General features: G+C 43.4%; 1 protein-coding gene across 1 annotated transcript in view; it reads left to right on the forward strand.

Annotated features, from left to right (window-relative positions):
* Positions 1–245: 245 nt before the first annotated feature.
* Positions 246–18,410, forward strand: part of LHFPL6 (LHFPL tetraspan subfamily member 6) — a 43,430-nt gene continuing 25,265 nt past the window's right edge. Inside the window, exons 1-2 of the mRNA XM_060786642.2 lie at positions 246–437; positions 3,971–4,588. Coding sequence (XP_060642625.1) covers positions 4,192–4,588 — 397 coding nt within the window. The 5' untranslated portion in view covers positions 246–437; positions 3,971–4,191. The remainder of the gene's footprint in view (positions 438–3,970; positions 4,589–18,410) is intronic.

Here is an 18,410-nt window from a genome sequence, read left to right on the forward strand (position 1 = left end):
GTAGAATGAGTCCCTAGCCTGAGGTGCTGCCTGGGAGGCCCAAGATGCTGGCAGATGAGGCTCTTCGACCTTCTTCTCCTTCTTCTCTCTCTCTTTCTCTCTCCCTCCTTTCCTTGCCTTGCAATCCTGCCTGGCGAGGCGAAGCCCCTCTACTCCCTCCCTCTTTCCTCCCCTCCTCCCTTTGGAGGGCAGAAGGGGGCGGAGCTCCCCACTCGCGGCTTTTGGGACCCTGCTTGCTGGCCCTTCCCCCGGATCCCGCCCAGGCAGCAAGAGACAAGGGGCGGGGGGCTGCTCCTCCTCCTCCTCCCGCTGCTGCTCTTGTGCTCTTGCTGCTGCTGCTGGGACTCCGGGTCTTGCCTTCCCGGGAAGAGACAGCTGGAAAGAAAGGCAGAGGGAGGCTGCGCCCATGTGTGCCCGGGCCGGACCAGGGCTGGCAGGTTAGTCGCCCCCCTTTTTCCCCCAGGAAAGGGATCGAAGGGAGGGAGGAAAGAGAGAGAAAGAAGGGGGGGGGGGGTCCCTTGTGGCCCCGCCCCCGCCTGCCCCACTTCTTGCTCTTCTTCGTCTTTCAACCCCTTCTCTTTTTTTTCTTCATCTCCTTCCCCTTCTTCCTCCTCCTCCACTTTTCCTCTTTCTTTCCTTTTCCTCTTATTTTTCCTCGTCTTCATCTTTTCCTTCTTCTCCCCATCCTCCTTCTCTTCTTCCTTCTCTTTCTCTTCCACTTTCTCTTCCTTCTCTTCTTTTTCTTCCTCTGTCTCCTCCTCCCCTTCTTCCTTCTTCTTAGTCCTTATCCCTTCTCATCTTTCTTCTTTCACCTTTTTTCTTTCCCTCTCCCACCAGCTCTACTTTTCCCTTTTTTCTTCTTCTGTCCCCTCTTCCTCCTCTTCTTCTTCCTTCCCCTCTTCCTCCTCTTCTACTTTCTCCGCTTCTCCTCCTTCCCTTTTTCCTCCTCTTCTTCCACCATTTATTTTTCCACTTCTTCCTCCCCTTCCTCATTCTCTTCTTCCACCTATTTCCCCCTCTTCTTCCACCTCTGTTTCCCTGTCCTCTTCCTCCTCTTATTGTGCTTCCACCTCTTCTTTCTCCCCCTCTTCTTCCACCTCTTCTTCCACCCCCTCTTCCTCTTCTACTTCCATGTCTTCCTCCTCTTCTTCCTCTCCTTCCTCTTTTTCCACCTCTTCTTTCTCCTCCTCCTCTTCCACCTCTTCTTCCTTCCCCTCTTCTACTTCCACGTCTTCCTCCTCTTCTTCCTCCCCTTCCTCTTTTTCCACCTCTTCTTTCTCCTCCTCCTCTTCCACCTCTTCTTCCTTCCCCTCTTCTACTTCCACGTCTTCCTCCTCTTCTTCCTCCCCTTCCTCTTTTTCCACCTCTTCTTTCTCCTCCTCCTCTTCCACCTCTTCTTCCTTCCCCTCTTCTACTTCCACGTCTTCCTCCTCTTCTTCCTCCCCTTCCTCTTTTTCCACCTCTTCTTTCTCCTCCTCCTCTTCCACCTCTTCTTCCTTCCCCTCTTCTACTTCCACGTCTTCCTCCTCCTCTTCCTCCCCTTCCTCCTCTTCCTCCTCCTATTCTTCCACCTCTTCTTTCTTCCCCTCTTCCTCCTCTTCTTCCACCTCTTCTTTCTTCCCCTTTTCTTCTTCCACCTCCTGTTTTCCCTTCCTCCTTCCCCTCTTCCTCCTCTTCTACTTCTGCTTCTTCTTTCCTCTTCCTCCTCCTCTTCTACTTCAACCTTTTCTTTCTCCCCTTCTTCCTCCCCCTCTTCTTCCTTCCCTTCTTCCTCCTCTTCTACTTCCACCTCTTCTTCCTCTTCCTTCCTCTTCCTCCTCCTCTTGTACTTCTACTTCTTCTTTCACCCCTTCTTCCTCCTCCTCTTCTTCCACCTCTACTTTCTTCCCCTCTTCTTTCTCCTTCTCTTCCACCTCCTGTTTCCCCCCTCTTCTACTACTTCTTCTTCCTTCCCCTCTTCCTTCTCCTCTTTTATTTCCACCTCTTCTTCCTTCTCTTCTTCTTCTTCTTATTCCTCCTTCTTCCACCTCTTCTTCCTTCCCCTCTTCTTCTTTTTCTTCCTTCTTCTTCCACCTCTTCTTCCTTCCCCTCTTCCTCCTCACCCTCTTATTTTCCCCTTTCTTTTTCCACTTCTTCAAAATCCACAGGCACTCAGTACGCTGGAAGTGGGGGTGCTCTTATTCCAGACTTTGTGAAACTGGGCTTGGGTCTTGGCATCCCTGAGGCAGAAAGAGCAACGGGGCTTCTTCCGGCTTCGAACAGCCTCTAAAGTGTCCTTCCTGCCCTTGCCACATTCCAGCGAACCCATTCCTCCTTTCCCACAAGAGTCTCTGTCCTGTTTTGTTCTTCCTGGGAAAGCACATTGCTTGCCTAACATGGTCATTTTCTTTCCTCCCTTGAGTCCCAGGGCACCAGAGGAGAGCAAAGCCACAGCCTCTCCTCGGTCTCTTTTGTCCTCGTTCTGGCCCGAGGATACATCTGATTCTTCTGAGATCCCTTTCCCTCCAACCAGGTGTGCTCCAGATGTGTTGGACTACATTTCTCCTTACTCTCAGCCAGGGGAGTTGGCCGGGGATGATGGAGGTTGTCATCTAACACAGCTGGAGGACACCTACAAGAGTGATGCAGCTTTAAGCTCTCATATAACTGTGCAGCTTATTGTTTGTTTCCATGCAGTGTGGCAGACTTTTTCTTCTGTTTTCCTAAATTGTCTCATTGAGGTATAGGCATTATCTACTGATGATGTGTGGCGAGGCTGTTACAAGGCAGAAGAGCGTTTTTGCCATTTGTTAGTTTGTTTTATTATTTGGTCAGTTGGCGGCATATCCAAAGTGGGTGTGATTCAGTTGCTGCCAAGCAAACCAAGAGAGCAATGTCCTGGGGCCCATTCACATTACACAGTTATCACACTACAATTCCTCTTGAACTGTCATGGCCGCATGCTATGGAATTGGTCATATAGGGAGAAGCATTTCGGATCTTCAGCCAAGGAGCTCCTTTGGTGCCTCGGACTAAATCTGAATTTCATAGGGTGCTGTCATAACAGTTAAAGCTGTTTTGAGTCTCCTTGTGGAGAGAAAAAGTAAGGTATAAATAAACATTAATAATAATAATAATAATAATAATAATAATGGGTTTTTGTAGGTTTTTTGGGCTATATCGCCATGTTCAAGAAGCATTCTCTCCTGACGTTTTGCCTGCATCTATGGCAAGCATCCTCAGAGGTTGTGAGGTCACCTACAACAACCCAGTGATTCCAACCGTGAAAGCCTTCAACAATACAATAATAATAATAATAATAATAATAATAAAGTGGGATTATAGCACTATAATTATGTAGTTTGAATGGACACCCTTTTCATTGGATCTGCTAGCCCTGCTTTTACCAAACTTTCATTTTCTTTTGCCTTGCTTTACTCCCGCTACTTTCATGCAGAAAAATTTTGCCTATCCCATTGCTTTTTTTTCCATGTCAGGAACAAATTGAGAAACTGCAAGTCGCTTCTGGTGTGGGAGAATTGGCTGTCTGCAAGGACGTTGCCTAGGGAACGCCCAGATGTTTTACCATTCTGTGGGAGGCTTCTCTCATATCCCTGCATGACAAGCTGGAGCTGACAGACGGGAGCTCACACTGCTCCTCGGAATCAAACCGCCATCCTGCTGCCTCAAAAGTTTAATCCATTACACCACCAAGGGCTCCACTGCTGATGGAACAAGTAGATGTTATATACTAATGTGGAGATCTATAGGCTATTGCTGGTTGTCAAATTATTGGTTGTTGGTCTATTGAAAAATAGGAATCGTTGTAATCAGTGGCCATAAATATGGTACAAATCCCTGTCACATTAGAAGGAAAAAAAATCAGTCCACATAAAGTAGCTTGAGAACCATTGTGCTAATGAATGTTTTTTTTCTGCTTTGTTTTCCTCCCATTTTCCCATTGCCTGTCACCGCAACGCAACAACTTCAGCTGTCATTGAGAAGGAAGGATCAAGGCAAAACCTTCTGGCTGCACCGGGAACTTTACTCTCAATGATAAAAGAACCAAACATGATGTCTCCTACAGAAGGCCTTGTCGGACTGGGGAGAAACTGGAACTAAGGGCTTTTGGATTATCCACAGTTCTCCTCCAAGTCTGCACAGCACACACAGAATCGTCTTCCAGGCTCCGCTTTGCCACGGTGCATTGCCATGGGTGGGAAAATGGTATCCAGCCTTACATGCACAGGGGTGATATGGGCCTTTTTTTCCTTCGTCTGCGCCGGCGTCTCCTGTGTGGGGTTCTTCATGCCTTACTGGCTGCTGGGGTCCCAGCTGGAGAAGCCGGTATCCTTTGGCACTTTCCGGAGATGTTCCTATCCTGTCCGAGACGAGAGCCGCCAGATCACGGTGATGGTGGAGCAGTGCGGGCGCTACGCCTCATTCCAGGCCATCCCAAGCGTGGAGTGGAGAATCTGCACTGTGGTGACAGGGCTGGGCTGCGGGCTTCTCCTTCTGGTGGCTCTGACTGCGCTCATGGGATGCTGCGTGTCGGAGCTTATCTCCAGGACTGTGGGCAGGGTGGCTGGAGGAATCCAATTCTTGGGTGGTGAGTAACCGCAAACTTTTGACCTTAGAACCGACCTCTTGCCTGTAGGGACACAGAGCCTGCGTTGTTCTCGCTGGGTCAAATACTTTCTAACATTAATTTATCTGTTCAGTTCATAATTAACATTAGAATGAGGGAAGGGGTTGTGGAGAAGAATAAAAATGGGAAGAAGACCTGTCGGGATTTCTGAGCTCTCAACCAAGTGTGCTTATTCCCCTTTGAGTACTGGCAGTTCCCAAGTTATGAACAAGATAGGTTCTGTGGGTTGAATTTGTATGTAAGTTGGAACAGGTACATTTTTAAGTGTAACTCCAGATAGATAGATAGATAGATAGATAGATAGATAGATAGATAGATAGATAGATAGATAGATAGATAGATGTAACTTCAGATAGACAGACAGACAGACAGATATAGGCAGGCTTTGGATAACATAGCTTTGAATAATAATAATAATAATAATAATAATAATAATAATAATAATGCTTTATTTATACCCCGCCACCATCTCCCCAAAGGGACTCACGCCCATCAATACAATAACACAATATAACACAAAAACACAACAGAAAATAAGAAAATAAAATAACATAAAATGCAAAACCAATACAAATAAACAGCACAACAATATAAAATCAGAACATTAAAACACTAAAAATGATCACAGTGGGCAGGGCCAATTTCAAAGAATAAAAATTTAAAACCACTGGGTGATAGGGCAATGTAATATATCAGGACAGGGGATCCGGGTGATAAGGTAGGATTTAATTGCACAAACCGGAAAATAAAGTGTTTCTGAGGGCATTTTATGCAGAGTTTGGTCAGGAATTATCGTACATTCAATCATGGATAGCATAGCTGTGGTGTTCGTTTTGCTTTCTGTGGGCTGTCCAGAAGATTACGCCTCACTGTCTGTCCCTGTGACAATTTGATTTTGAAATATTTGGCTTGTTGTAGAAACAAGGATTGGTGATAAAGTTTCAGTTGAGAGACCTTTTCCCCATGATACAAGGGGCATTCATTAAAGATTTCCCCTGACCCACTTCCTGTGGACTGAGAGCAATGAAACTTGGCCCAGTTATGAGTCCTTCTATCCATAGATGCCACCTAGGGGCACACACTTCTCCCATCTTTTTAAGCAACTGTAAACACCTCGCTTGTAGAAGTCGACAGGTTGCTCCAAAAACCACGTTGTGACTTCGTAAATCAGTCTTATCATCTGAAAAATGTTTGCACTTCAAAAATAACTTAATTGTTGGAAAGAGTAGGAAGTCCAATGGTGCGAGGTTGGGTGAATAAGAGGGATGAGGTAGAATTTCAAAGCCACAGGAACGTGCTTCAATTTGGGCAACATGTGAGTTGTGAACTGGTGCATTGTCTTGCAGAAGGCGGACATCTTTGGTGAGCATGCCACATCTCTTGGTTTTGATCACCTCCCGCAATTTCCACAGCAGTGAAGCATAGTATGCTCCAGTGATCATGGTACCCTTTGCTAGAAAATCCATCAATACTATTCCATGCTGGTCCCAAAATACTGTGAGCATTACCTTGCCTGCCAAGAATTGAGCCTGTTCTTTAGAGGTGGTGAGTCATGAAGCTTCCATTGCATCAACTGGACTTTAGTCTCATAGTTATGGACCCAGCTTTCATCCTGTGTGATCAGTCCCCCTGGTTTCCATGGCACATCGTCAACAGAGCCTGAGAGCATTCGAATCGCTCTTGCATCTGGAAAGGTGTGAGCAGCCGGGGGACCCAGCAAGCGGATACCTTATGCATGTGAAGATGGTGTTGGTTGATTTTTTCCACGGACCCCACACTAATCTTAACATTTTGGGCTAGGAGGTGAATAGTTACGCGGCGATTTTCCAAAATGGCAACCTCCACTTGCTGGATGGTGTGTTCATCAATAGCAGAGTGGGGTTGCCCCGGAATTGGAGCTGTTTGCACTGAAGTCCGACCACATTTGAATTGATAATGCCAGTTCTTGACTACATCATATGATAGGGAATTATTTCTATAAACCTCTTTCATCTCATTGAATGTCTCATTTGGTGTGTGGCCTTTCAAGTAAAGGAACTTGATTACTGCTCTGTGTTCCACTGAGTCCATTATCAAACCTCACACCACTTCAGCACCTGTAAAATCAAGATCATTATCAGTTCAGAGTTGTAAATTGGCACGTAACCTATAGAGACTTATATCATTACACATGTGCAGTTTCGGTGTCCTGGGATAAATAGAAGTGGGTCAGGGGAAATCTTTAATGAACACCCCCATAACTCTTCTAGGAATAAATTTCTTCTTGTTGTCTCATTCCTGTTCTTAACTACGAGTCGTTTGTAAGTCGGATGTTTGTAACTCAGGGACTGTCTATACTCTAGTTTTGTTTGATTGCCTCTGGGAGGAAAAAATTGTGTTGTAGTCTCCAAAGTGACGAATGCTTTGCTTATTACATATAAAGAAAGAGTGTTTGACTTGCTGCCCAGGCCTAATGTTTACCTGGAAGTAAGCCCTGTTGCTTTCAGTGAGACGAACACTGCAATTACAACCAAGGCACATTAGGAAAGAAGAGCCAATTTGTTCATCAGGGGTTGTTCCTAGGCTAAGTGTGTGTAGTTATTTAAAAAGTTACACATTGCAGTTGAATAAAAACTACGCAGATTGTTCCCCCAGCCCTTAAGATTCCATATGTGTCTGTGTTTAAAATCTTTTGGATATCCTGCTGTGTTTTACTGTTTCAGACCATATGGTTTCAATTTTAGCTTTTCCATTTTTGTGGCAACACTCCCTACTTCTTTGTGTTTCTTTTTCCCCCTCAACTGCTTCTAATTCCAACTTTTGCAGCTGGTGCAGAGGAAAGAAAACAGAAAGTAGGTGAAAATGCATGTCTCTTCTGTTTTTATGATGTAGTCTTGCGAGGAGACTTTGGAGTCAATCTTTGGTCCTCAAATGACGAGAAACAAGGGCTGGCTTGCTACCATGTTATATTGTTTCCTATTTTCAAACATCCTTCCATGTATATACACACACACAGGGTCCATGTGGATTTGAAATATATCAGCTTGAGCAGGGTTGAAAATGGCCACCAAATGCTAGTAAATAAAACTTGAATTCTGAAGCTTTAGATGTCTGTTTTCACAGCTTGAGAATATTGCTTTCTGTGGTTTCAGATTCCATGACTCATGGCGACGTTGTCTGGGGGATTCTGGAAGTTATAGTCTGAACTTTTCACATCCTGCCTCATAATGACAGATGAGGAATGGAATGCTTTCTGTGGAAACTTTTCCACTACTTTAGTTTGTTTTAGGACCTCCTTGCTGCTTCACTTTTCTATTCTTCAAAAAACATGTAGCTGGATAAAATGAAATGGTAACAACATTGGACAACATTAGAAATCAAATTGAAAAACTGGAATGGAGATAACACTATTCAAAGTTAAAATCGTGATTATGATCATCTTTGTTTCATGGGACAATCCATAGGGAGCATGTCTTTTTATGGGCACAGCTCTTCAGGCATGCAGAAATGTGTACATGAACATGGGTTGCTGTGAGTTTTCTAGGCTGTATGGCTATGTTCCAGAAGCATTCTCTCCTGACATTTCACCCACATCTATGACAGCCATCCTCAGAGGTTGTGAGGTCTGTTGGTTTCAACAGACCTCACAACCTCTGAGGATGGCTGGCATAGATGCAGTGGTCCCCAACCTTTGGGCCTCCAGATGTTTTGGACTTCAACTCCCAGAAATCCAAGCCATTTTACCAGCTGTTAGAAACTGTGGGAGCAGAAGACCAAAAGACCTGGATGCCCAAAGACTGGGAACCACTGCTTTACAAGAATATTTGGAGAGAATACATGAGAGGACCATTTTGTTGTATGCCCCCAAGCTCTGGATCCCAAGCTTCCTAGGCTAGATCTCAACTGCAATATTATCCAGTTTCTGGTTTGAACTGAATTATATGAATCTACACTGCTATATAATCCAGTTCAAAGCAGATAATCTAGATTTAGAAACAGGATTATATGGCAGTATAGTGAGATTGAACTCCTTTTGCGATCCTTCTGTACGCAGGTGAAGACCTTTTATTTCAATAGGCTTTTGGGGGGCTGACATCTCAGGGGGAAAGGGCCTTTCATGTACTGTGATGCTTATAAAAGATAAAGGTTTCCCTTGACATTAAGTCCAGTCGAGTCTGACTTTGTGGGTGGTGCTCATCACCATTTCTAAGCTGAAGAGCCGGCCTTGACAGCATGACTGCATGGAGCGCCGTTACCTTCCTGCCTGAGTAGTACCTATTGATCTGTTCATATTTGCATGTTTTTTAACTGCTAGGTTGGCAGAAGCTGGGGCTAATGACGGGAGCTCATCCCGCTCTGCGGATTCAAACCACCGACCTTTCAGTCAGCAAGTTCCGCAGCTCAGTGGTTTAACCTTCTGCGCCACATGGCCCCAATGGGTTGCTTATATATGTTATTATTGTTGATCTTTAATTTCACGGAAAGTGCCATTCCATTTTAAATGTTTCGTACAATGATAATTGTTAAGTTTTCTTTGTTTTAATTTTAGTGGACTGTCATGAGAGCCAAACTGGGGAAAAGGCACGCTGATGATGTTTCTGATAATACAAAACCATAAGCCAATAACAGTTGTTGTTCTTGACTTTGGCTTGTCAGTGGGGAGATAGTTCAGACATCACAGTAAAGCAGCGTTTCTCAACCTGGGGGCCGGGACCCCTTGAGGGGGTCGTGAGAAGGTGTCAGAGGGGTCGCCAAAGACCAACAGAAAACAGTATTTTCTGTTGGTCATGGGGATTCTGTGTGGGAAATTTGGCCCAATTCTGTCGTTGGCGGGGTTCAGAATGCTCTTTGAGTGTACGTGAACTATAAATTTCAGCAACGACAACTCCCAAATGTCAAGGTCTTTTTCCCCCAAACTCCACCAGTGTTCACATTTAGGCATATTGAGTATTTGTGCCAAGTTTGGTCCAGATCCATCATTGTTTGAGTGTTTCCTGGATGTAGGTGGACTACAACTCCAAAACTCAAGGTCAGTGCCCACAAAACCCTTCCAGTATTCCCTGTTGGTCGTGGGAGTTCTGTATGCCAAGATTGGTTCAATTCCATTGTTGCTGGAGTTCAGGATGCTCTTTGATTGTAGGTGAACTATAAATCCCAGCAACTGCAACTCCCAAATGATAAAATCAATACCATCCAACCAGAGGCAGCCCTAGGTAAGCAAACAGTATTTTGCCCCCCCCCCCAAAAAAACCCCCAATCACTGATATATATTTTCTGTTTGTCGTGGGAGTTTTGTGTGCCATATTTGGTTCAATTCTATCATTGGTGGAGTTCAGAATGCTCTTTGATTGTAGGTGAACTATACATCCCAGTAACTACAACTCGCATATGTCAAGGTCTATTTTCCCCCAAGAGCACCTCAAGAGCGCCCCTGGGCAAAATCAACTATACTGCAAATGCTTACTTTGCGTAATGGGTTGAGCCGCCCCTGTGTCCAACCCCACCAGTATTCAAATTTGGGCATATCAGGTATTTGTGCCAAATTTGGTCCGGTGAATGAAAATACATCCTGCAGATCAGATATTTACATTATGATTCATAACAGGAACAAAATTACAGTTATGAAGGAGCAAGAAAAATAATGTTATGTTTGGGGGTCACCACAACATGAGGAGCTGTATTAAGGGGTCACGGCATTAGGAAAGTTGAGAAACACTGCAGTAAAGGAAGCACAGAGTATAGGTCTGTGGGTTGTTTAACTACTCTTGCTTTCAAAAGAAGTGGTATGGGAGTGATTCAGCACACTGGCTTTTTAAAAAACAACTCGGGTTAGGACATCTAAACACAGTATCTTCTTGAAATATCCGTAATGTGAGAAAGTGCATGCTTTTGATGGTCTTGTCCTGAAATATTTACAAGTGTTGTGACAAAAATAATAGGCAGGTAAATTTCAGAATGTATATACATGCCATATTTAAAATAAGTCCGTGTCTTCCCCACTGCGATCCCTTTTCCTCGTGTGCTGTATTTTTAGATTGTAAGCCTGAAGAACATGCCCTTTCTTGTTCTTTCTCTTGTAAAGCACCACGTACAGAGATGGTACTCTATAAATACACGATGGTGGCGATGTTGATAATCATAATATTTAAGGCAATATTTAAGACAAGTGCTTTGTTGAACTTTTCTTCTTAAAACTCCAACTCTGCTTGAAACCTCACGTTCCACAGAATGCAGTAGATAAACTAACATTACATATTTGTTCTGTTCTGTTTATTTAATTTAAGTTAGATACCTGATTAATTGAATTAATCCATGATTATCAAGAGCTCAAGATTTGTTTCCAGAAAAAAAAATCCCATTCCAAAATTTCTAGAAAATTTACATTACTAATGAAGACGTATAGTTACCCTCCATGACTCAGTGTTCTGTTTCAAGCCTAGTTTCACTTTGTTTGTATTCAGTAATTATGAGAGTCCATCCATGTCCTCGTTTATGAGATACCTTTCAGGTCCTAGCTTTTATCTACTAGTTGTAAAAGTGTATCATTGATGGGGAAGTAAGGTAAAGGTAAAGTTTTCCCCTTGACATTAAGTATAGTCAAGTCCAACTCTGTGGGGTGGTGCTTATCTCCATTTCTAAGCCAAAGAGCTGGTGTTGTCCGTAGACACCTCCAAGGTCATGTGGCCAGCATGACTGCATGGAGCGCTGTTACCTTCCCGCAGAAGTGGTATCTATTGATCTACTTACATTTTCATGTTTTCAAATTACTAAGTTGGCAGAAGCTGGAGCTAACAGCGAGAGCTCACCCCACTTACTGGATTCAAACTGGCGACCTTTTGGTCAGCAAATTCAGTAGCTCAGCAGTTTAGCCCACTGCACCTCCGGCATTGTCCATAGACACCTCCTAAGTCATGCGGCCAGCATGACTGTATGGAGCACCATTACCTTCCCGCCAAAGCGGTATTATTATTATTATTATTATTATTAACTTTATTTGTACCCCGCTAGCATCTCCCGAAGGACTCGATGCGGCTTACACGGGCCGAAGCCTCAAATACAATACAATAGAAAGCGGTACCTATTGATCTACTCACATTTGCATAATTTCAGACAGCTAGGTTGACGGAAGTTGGGGTTAACAGCGGGAGATCACACCACCCACAGATACGAACCGCCGACTTTCTGGTCAGCAAGTTCTGCAGCTTAGTGGTTTAATCCACTACACAAGTAGCTGAAAAATATTTCCACCTGTCCTTTAACCACAACAAAGCTGGCTTAGGAGAATAGTCTGTTGTATTCTAATCAGGCCCATAGCCAGGATTTTGATTGGGGGGGGGGGGCTGGGTTTGATTCGGGGGGGGGGGGCTGAGTCTGAGTGAAAGAGGGTCTACCCTAGCAAACCTTTTGTATCGTTACCCCAATACCCCCATGCATTTGGGATATATGGAGCATGGTGATCAGATCATGATATGAATAAACATAACAGTTTAAATAATGCACCAGTAAGGCCTTCTTGCAGACCACCATGAGAATTTTGGGGGGGGGGGGGCTGAAGCCCCTCAAGCCACCCCCTCCCCCAGCTACATGCCTGGCTCTAATGTAACTATATGTAGTGCTAGGTTCCAGTTTCTTCCTGGGCAGTTAGGAAGAAACAAGGATGGCATAGTGGTGTGAGCGTTAGACTGAAACTCTGGACAACAGGCTTTGAATCCTTACTTGGCCATGGAAACATACTGCGTGGTATTGGGCAAATCACACTCAGAAGAATTGTAGAATTGGAAAAGACCAGATCGAGTCCATCCAGTCCAAGTCTCTTGCCATGCAGTAAAAGCACAATCAAAGCACTCCTGACAGATGGCCAACCCCCTGCCAAGAAGCAGGAAAATTGCATTCAAAGCACCCCCGACAGATGGCCATCCAGCCTCTGTTTAAAAGCTTCCAAAGAAGGCGCCTCTACTACACTCCGGGGCAGAGAGTTCCACTGCTGAACAGCTCTCACAGTCAGAAAGTTCTTCCTAATGTTCAGATGAAATCTCCTTTCTTGTAGTTTGAAGCCATTGTTCCACATCCTAGTCTCCAGGGCAGCAGAAAACAAGCTTGCTCCCCCTCCCTATGACTTCCTCTCACATATTTATACATGGCTAGCATATCTCCTCTCAGGCTAAACATGCCCAGCTCTTTCAGCCACTTCTCATAGGGCTTGTTCTCCAGACCCTTGATCATTTTAGTTGCCCTCCTCTGGACACATTCCAGCTTGTCAATATCTCTCTTCAATCCAGAATTAGACACAATATTTCAGTTTGAAGTCTGGACATATACAGCTCACATTTTAGCTTGTTGTGTGTGTTGATTTTTATACCTCCAACACCCCGTTACGCTGTTTCTTACACCTAAATAGATGGGCAATGTCTACTTTATTGTGGTCCAATTCAGAAGACCACTGCTTAGTTGCACCTATGCAAATTACATCGTATCTTAGGTTTTCCCATCAGGGGAGGAACAATGTCACACAGATCAGAAATGCAGGGGCTTTGCCTCCAAGCCGACAGGGCCACCCCCTCCAGTCACAACATCCTCCCAGACAGCCCTCCTAGCAACCAGGGCATGAATGGCACCAATGAATAGGCAGCAGCCTGAGGCTGGCCACCCAAGTTCATGATGCTTGACCCGTCATTCCCGATCCCTCTTCATTATGCAAGGGGCAGGGGCAGTTGGAGGACAGAAAGCCTTCCCTCTCTCAGCTTCATGTTCTCAGATCCTGATCTGTAGCAAACCGGGAGGAAAACCTGCTGTCAGTGGGAGTCATGGGTTCATGACTCTGTCATGGTTGTAATTCCAAAACGTGAGGCAAAGGAAAATTCTTAAAAGGTAGAATCAGAGCAGAAAATGTATAGATGTGTAAGTACAGTTGACCAGCTGTATCTATGGAGTTAACGATGCACAGCTTGAAAAATTTGTTTAAAAATCCAAAAGGCTGATCTTATTATTAAGGGAGACCAATTGACTACACCAGGAGTTCTCAAACTTTTTCAGCCACAGAGCCCTTTTTGAAGCAAAAGGTTTTCATGGAAGTCCAAGACATGTTTATATATTATGTATTACATTATATATAATGTACTAGCTGTACCCACCACATGTTGCTATGGCAAACCTTTCCTCCCTCTTTCTCCTCCGTCTTTCTTTCACTCCTTCCTTCCCTCCCTCTTTCCATCCTTCCCTCTTTTTCTTTCTCTTCTTCTTTCTTCCTTTTCTACCTGTTTCTTTTCTCGCTTCCTTTGCTCTTTGGTTCCTTCCTTCCTTCTCTCTTTCTCTCTTTCATTCCTTCTCTCCTTCCTTCCCTCTTTCACTTTTTTATTTCCTTCTCTCTTTCCTTCCTTCTCTACCTTTCGTTCTTTCCTTCCCTCCTTCTTTCCCTCTTTCTCTCCTCTTTCTCTCCTTCCTTCCTTCTCTTTCCTTCCTTCTTTCTCTCCTTCTCTCCTTCTTTCCGTCTGTCTCTCCCTCCTTTCCCACCTTCTCTCCTTCCTTCCTTCTCTACCCTTCCTTCTTTACTTCTTTCTCTCCTTCCCTCCTTCTTTCCCTCTTTCTCTCCCACCTTCTCTCCTTCCTTCCTTCTCTACCCTTTCTTTCCTTCCTTCTCTCCATTCCTTCCTTCCCCCTTTCTGTGTATGTGTTTTGTGTGTGTATATGCATCTTTGTGTCTATATATGTGTGTTTGTGTATATATGTGGTTTTGCACATGCGTTGTAATTTTTGGGGGGGGGTGGCTTTTTAAGTCCCTTCTGCTATGTTTTTCAGTGTTTTATGAGTGATGGCCACTCATTGACCCGATAGGTGTATTGTGTCCAAATTTGGTGTCAATTCGTCCAGTGATAGTTGAGTTATCTTAATCACAAAAAAAAGAATATTACAATTTTATTTATATAGATATATATCAGGCCAGGCCAGTGGCAGATGGATGGAGAATGTTTGTGTAAACAGTGCAAAAAAAAAAAGGGGGGGGGGAGAAAGAAAATATTTAAAATGAAGATACTACATAAACTTAACAATATTTCAGTGGAAGACCCCAGGGACCATCCAGTCCAACCCTCTTCTGCCATACAGTAAAAGCACAATCACTTTAACTTTGAATATGTTTTAATGGATTTTAACTGTGATTTTTTAAAATACCGTTTATATTTAATTCTGATTTAATGTTTGCATATTTATATATTTTTAATTGTATGCTAATACTTTTTATGTTAAGCCACTTCAGGAGAAAAAAAGCAGAGTATAAATACATATAATAATAATAATAATAATTATAATAATTAATAACTTCCAGATTCAGACAGACAGAGTTTTGGAGCACAATACTCCTGCCCTCATGATCATGTTAAAAAAAAGTATAAATCATCGATGTTGCAATCCCATGCAACAGGAGAATTGATGAGAAGCAACTGGAAAAGCTTACATGATACGAGGATTTAAAGATCCAACTTCAAAGACTTTGGCACAAGCCAGTAAAAGTGGTCCTAGTGGTGATCGGCACACTGGGTGCAGTGCCTAAAGACCTTGGCCTGCACTTAAAAACAATCAGCACTGACAAAATTACCACTTGTCAGCTGCAAAAGGCCACCCTACTCAGTTCTGCAGTCATTATTCGCCAGTGCATCACACAGTCCTAGACACTTGGGAAGTGTCTGACGTGTGATCCAATTCAATAGCCAGCAGAGTGTCTGCTGTGGATTCATCTTGTTGTGTTTCAAATAATAATAATAGTATGGATTGTCGATGTTGCAATCCCGGATGACAGCAGAATCGAAGAGAAACAACTGGAAAAGCTGACATGATATGAGGATTTAAAGATCGAACTACAAGAACTGTGGCACAAGCCAGTCAAGGTGGTCCCAGTAGTGATCAACACACTGGGTGCAGTGCCTAAAGACCTTGGCCTGCACTCAGGCCTGTAGCGAGGGGGTGGTTTTAGGGGTTCAAACCCTCCCCGAAATGTTTCAGATTTTTTTTTTAAAAAAACTGGTTTACTCATGAATTTTAACTGGTTAACCAAATCCTCATGCTAAGTCTATGAGATGCAAAAAATTAAGAGTCCCTCCAGAACTGTAAGCACTATCTCAAGCAAATATTGACAATTTATTCACACTGTCATTACTTGCAGCAATAGCCGATGTAGTGAAGCAACCAAGTTGTGTGTGTGTGTGTTGAAGGCCAGACTTGGTGGAGGTGGTTGACAGGGGCAGAGCTGCAGGCTAGTGAAAGCTGCTCTGCCCTCTGCTGTGCTCTTTGCTTCAGCGTGAGCTAGGAGGCAGGTTTCAACCCCCCCCCCCCCGAAATTTTCAACCCTCCCCGAAATTTTAAACCCCTCCCCAAATTTTCACACACACCCCCGCCAAAATTGTCAACCCTCCCCGAAATTTTTTTCTGGGTACGGCCCTGCCTGCACTTAAACAGAATCGGCGTTGACAAAATTGCCATCTGCCAGCTGCAGAAGGCCACCTTACTGGGATACATCACACGGTCCTAGACACTTGGGAAGTGTCTGACTTGTGATCTAATACAACAGCCAGTAGAGTGTCTGCTGTGGACTCATCTTGTTGTGTTTCAAATAATAATAATAATAATAATAATAATAATAATTAATAACAACAAAAGGAGAAACCCCAGGGGCTATCCAGTCCAACCCCCCTTTGCCATGCAGGAAAAACACAATCAAATCACCCCCTGAGCAGTGGGAGGGAAATAGGGTTTTGGAAGCAAAGAAAGCTGGGGAAAGGGTCTGGGCTGCGAGAAAATGCATCAGAAGAGAAATTGCGTTTGTAATGAAAAAAAATGGCATATTTATAAAAAATATTAGAACAAAAAGTTTCTCTTTTGCCTTTTCAGTTCTGCTGCTATTCAGTTATAATGCATGTATTGAATAGTTTAGCAACAGACGTCACTTTAAGCTTCTTTTTTATATAAACCAGTGGGGTTTTTCAAAAATTAGTCTGGATTTAGCTTAATCCTGATTAATAACTTCCGAGCTGCCAGCCAGTATCTAGAAGAGTGCTGTTCTTGCTTAATTGGGAAGGGGAAACAACAGGAATCCTCCTTTAGCGTTGGTATGATATTGATTGTAGTGTGAGATTTTTGCAGGCGAAAACATACTCTGTTAGATGCACACTAGAGCCAGGATTCAAATGATATATGCATGCAAGATAAAAACCTTGTGGGTTGTGAAAGTAAAGCTCTGTCTGAGTCTAATTCCCTCCTGAATCAAGACAACTACCCCAGGGGTTGCTGCCTCCACAACTCTAATAAGGCAATGTGATAAGAGACAGAACAAGATGGCACAAGTTCATTTTGTCCATAGTTATACCACTTAGGGCAGTGTTTCTCAACCTTCCTGATGCCACAACCCCTTAATACAGTTCCTCATGTTGTGATGATCCCCAAACATAACATTATTTTAGTTGCTACTTCGCAACTGTCATTTTGCTACTATTATGAATTGTTATGTAAATATCTGATATGCAGGATGCATTCTCATTCACCGGACCAAAATTGGCACAAATACCTGATACGCCCACATTGGAATACTGGTGGGCTTGGGGGGATTGATTTTGTCATTTGGAAGTTGTAGTTGCTGGAAATCATAGTTCACCTACAATCAAAGAGCATTCTGAACTCCACCAAATACTGGAAGGGTTTGGTGGGCATTGACCTTGATTTTTGAAGTTGTAGTTCAAAGCATATAGACATGGATGTTATAATAGTATTAAAATATAATCACTGGTTAGTGCAGATACAACCTCAGTCCAAGGATGCATCTACACTGTGAAATTAGTGCACTTTAACAGCCATGGCACATTGCTATGGAATCCTGTAAGTTGGAGTTTCAAAAGGTCTTTACCCTTCTCTGTCGAAGAGTGCTGGTGTTGGAAAGGACAACCTTCTTCAAGCCTCCTTTAGTAATTCATTTATCTGTGATTCTGTTTGTTTACTGTTGTATATATGTCCTGGTATGCAGCTTCCTTTGCTCTATGTTTCCTGAGAAATTGTGGGAGGGGCTGCAGTCCATGATCTTATCTGAGACTGCTCAGACCTCAGACTCCATTAGACTTTAGGAACTGTTCAGGCCAACACTTGCCTGATGTTGATTGTAAAAAAGATGCCCTGTGTCATCTGCACACAGATTAATTATCTCAAACATATCTGTAACTGGACTGATAGATTGTGTGCCTATGTGTGATGGAACAGATGAAGTTGTGAGTAAACCAAATATGTTATTTTTATCAAAATCTACTTCATTTTTGTATCTTGAGTGCATGATATAAAACAAGTTGTTTTATGGGAGTGTGTGTGTGTGTGTGTGTATGTATGTATGTGTGTGTGTGTGGGGGGGGGGGCACTGAAAAGCACTTCTGAAGCACTGAAAAGCACTTCTGAAGCACTACTGTTTTTGTCCACTGGCAAAATCTGTTTTCTTAACTGATCAGAGACAACCGGTTATCAGTCTAACAGCTGAAGCCAAATTGCCTTGCATAATTACATCTGGTTGTATAATATAATATATAATAATAACTTTATTTTTATACCCCTCCAACCATATCCCATAGGGGACTCGGGGCAGCTTACAAGGGACAAGCCCAAAAATTACAGATAAAACAGAGACACAATTAAAATCTATTAAATAAAATAATAAAACAAACAGTCATTACAACAAGACCACAAGAGAAGATTACACTCAAACGGGTTTTTGGCTCTTCTCTGAAAGATCATGCTTTTCGAAAAGGTTATGATCTCCAAATGGTTATGAATGCCATTT

The sequence above is a fragment of the Anolis sagrei genome, chromosome 1 (genome assembly GCF_037176765.1).
Source record: "Anolis sagrei isolate rAnoSag1 chromosome 1, rAnoSag1.mat, whole genome shotgun sequence".
NCBI lineage: Eukaryota > Metazoa > Chordata > Lepidosauria > Squamata > Dactyloidae > Anolis > Anolis sagrei.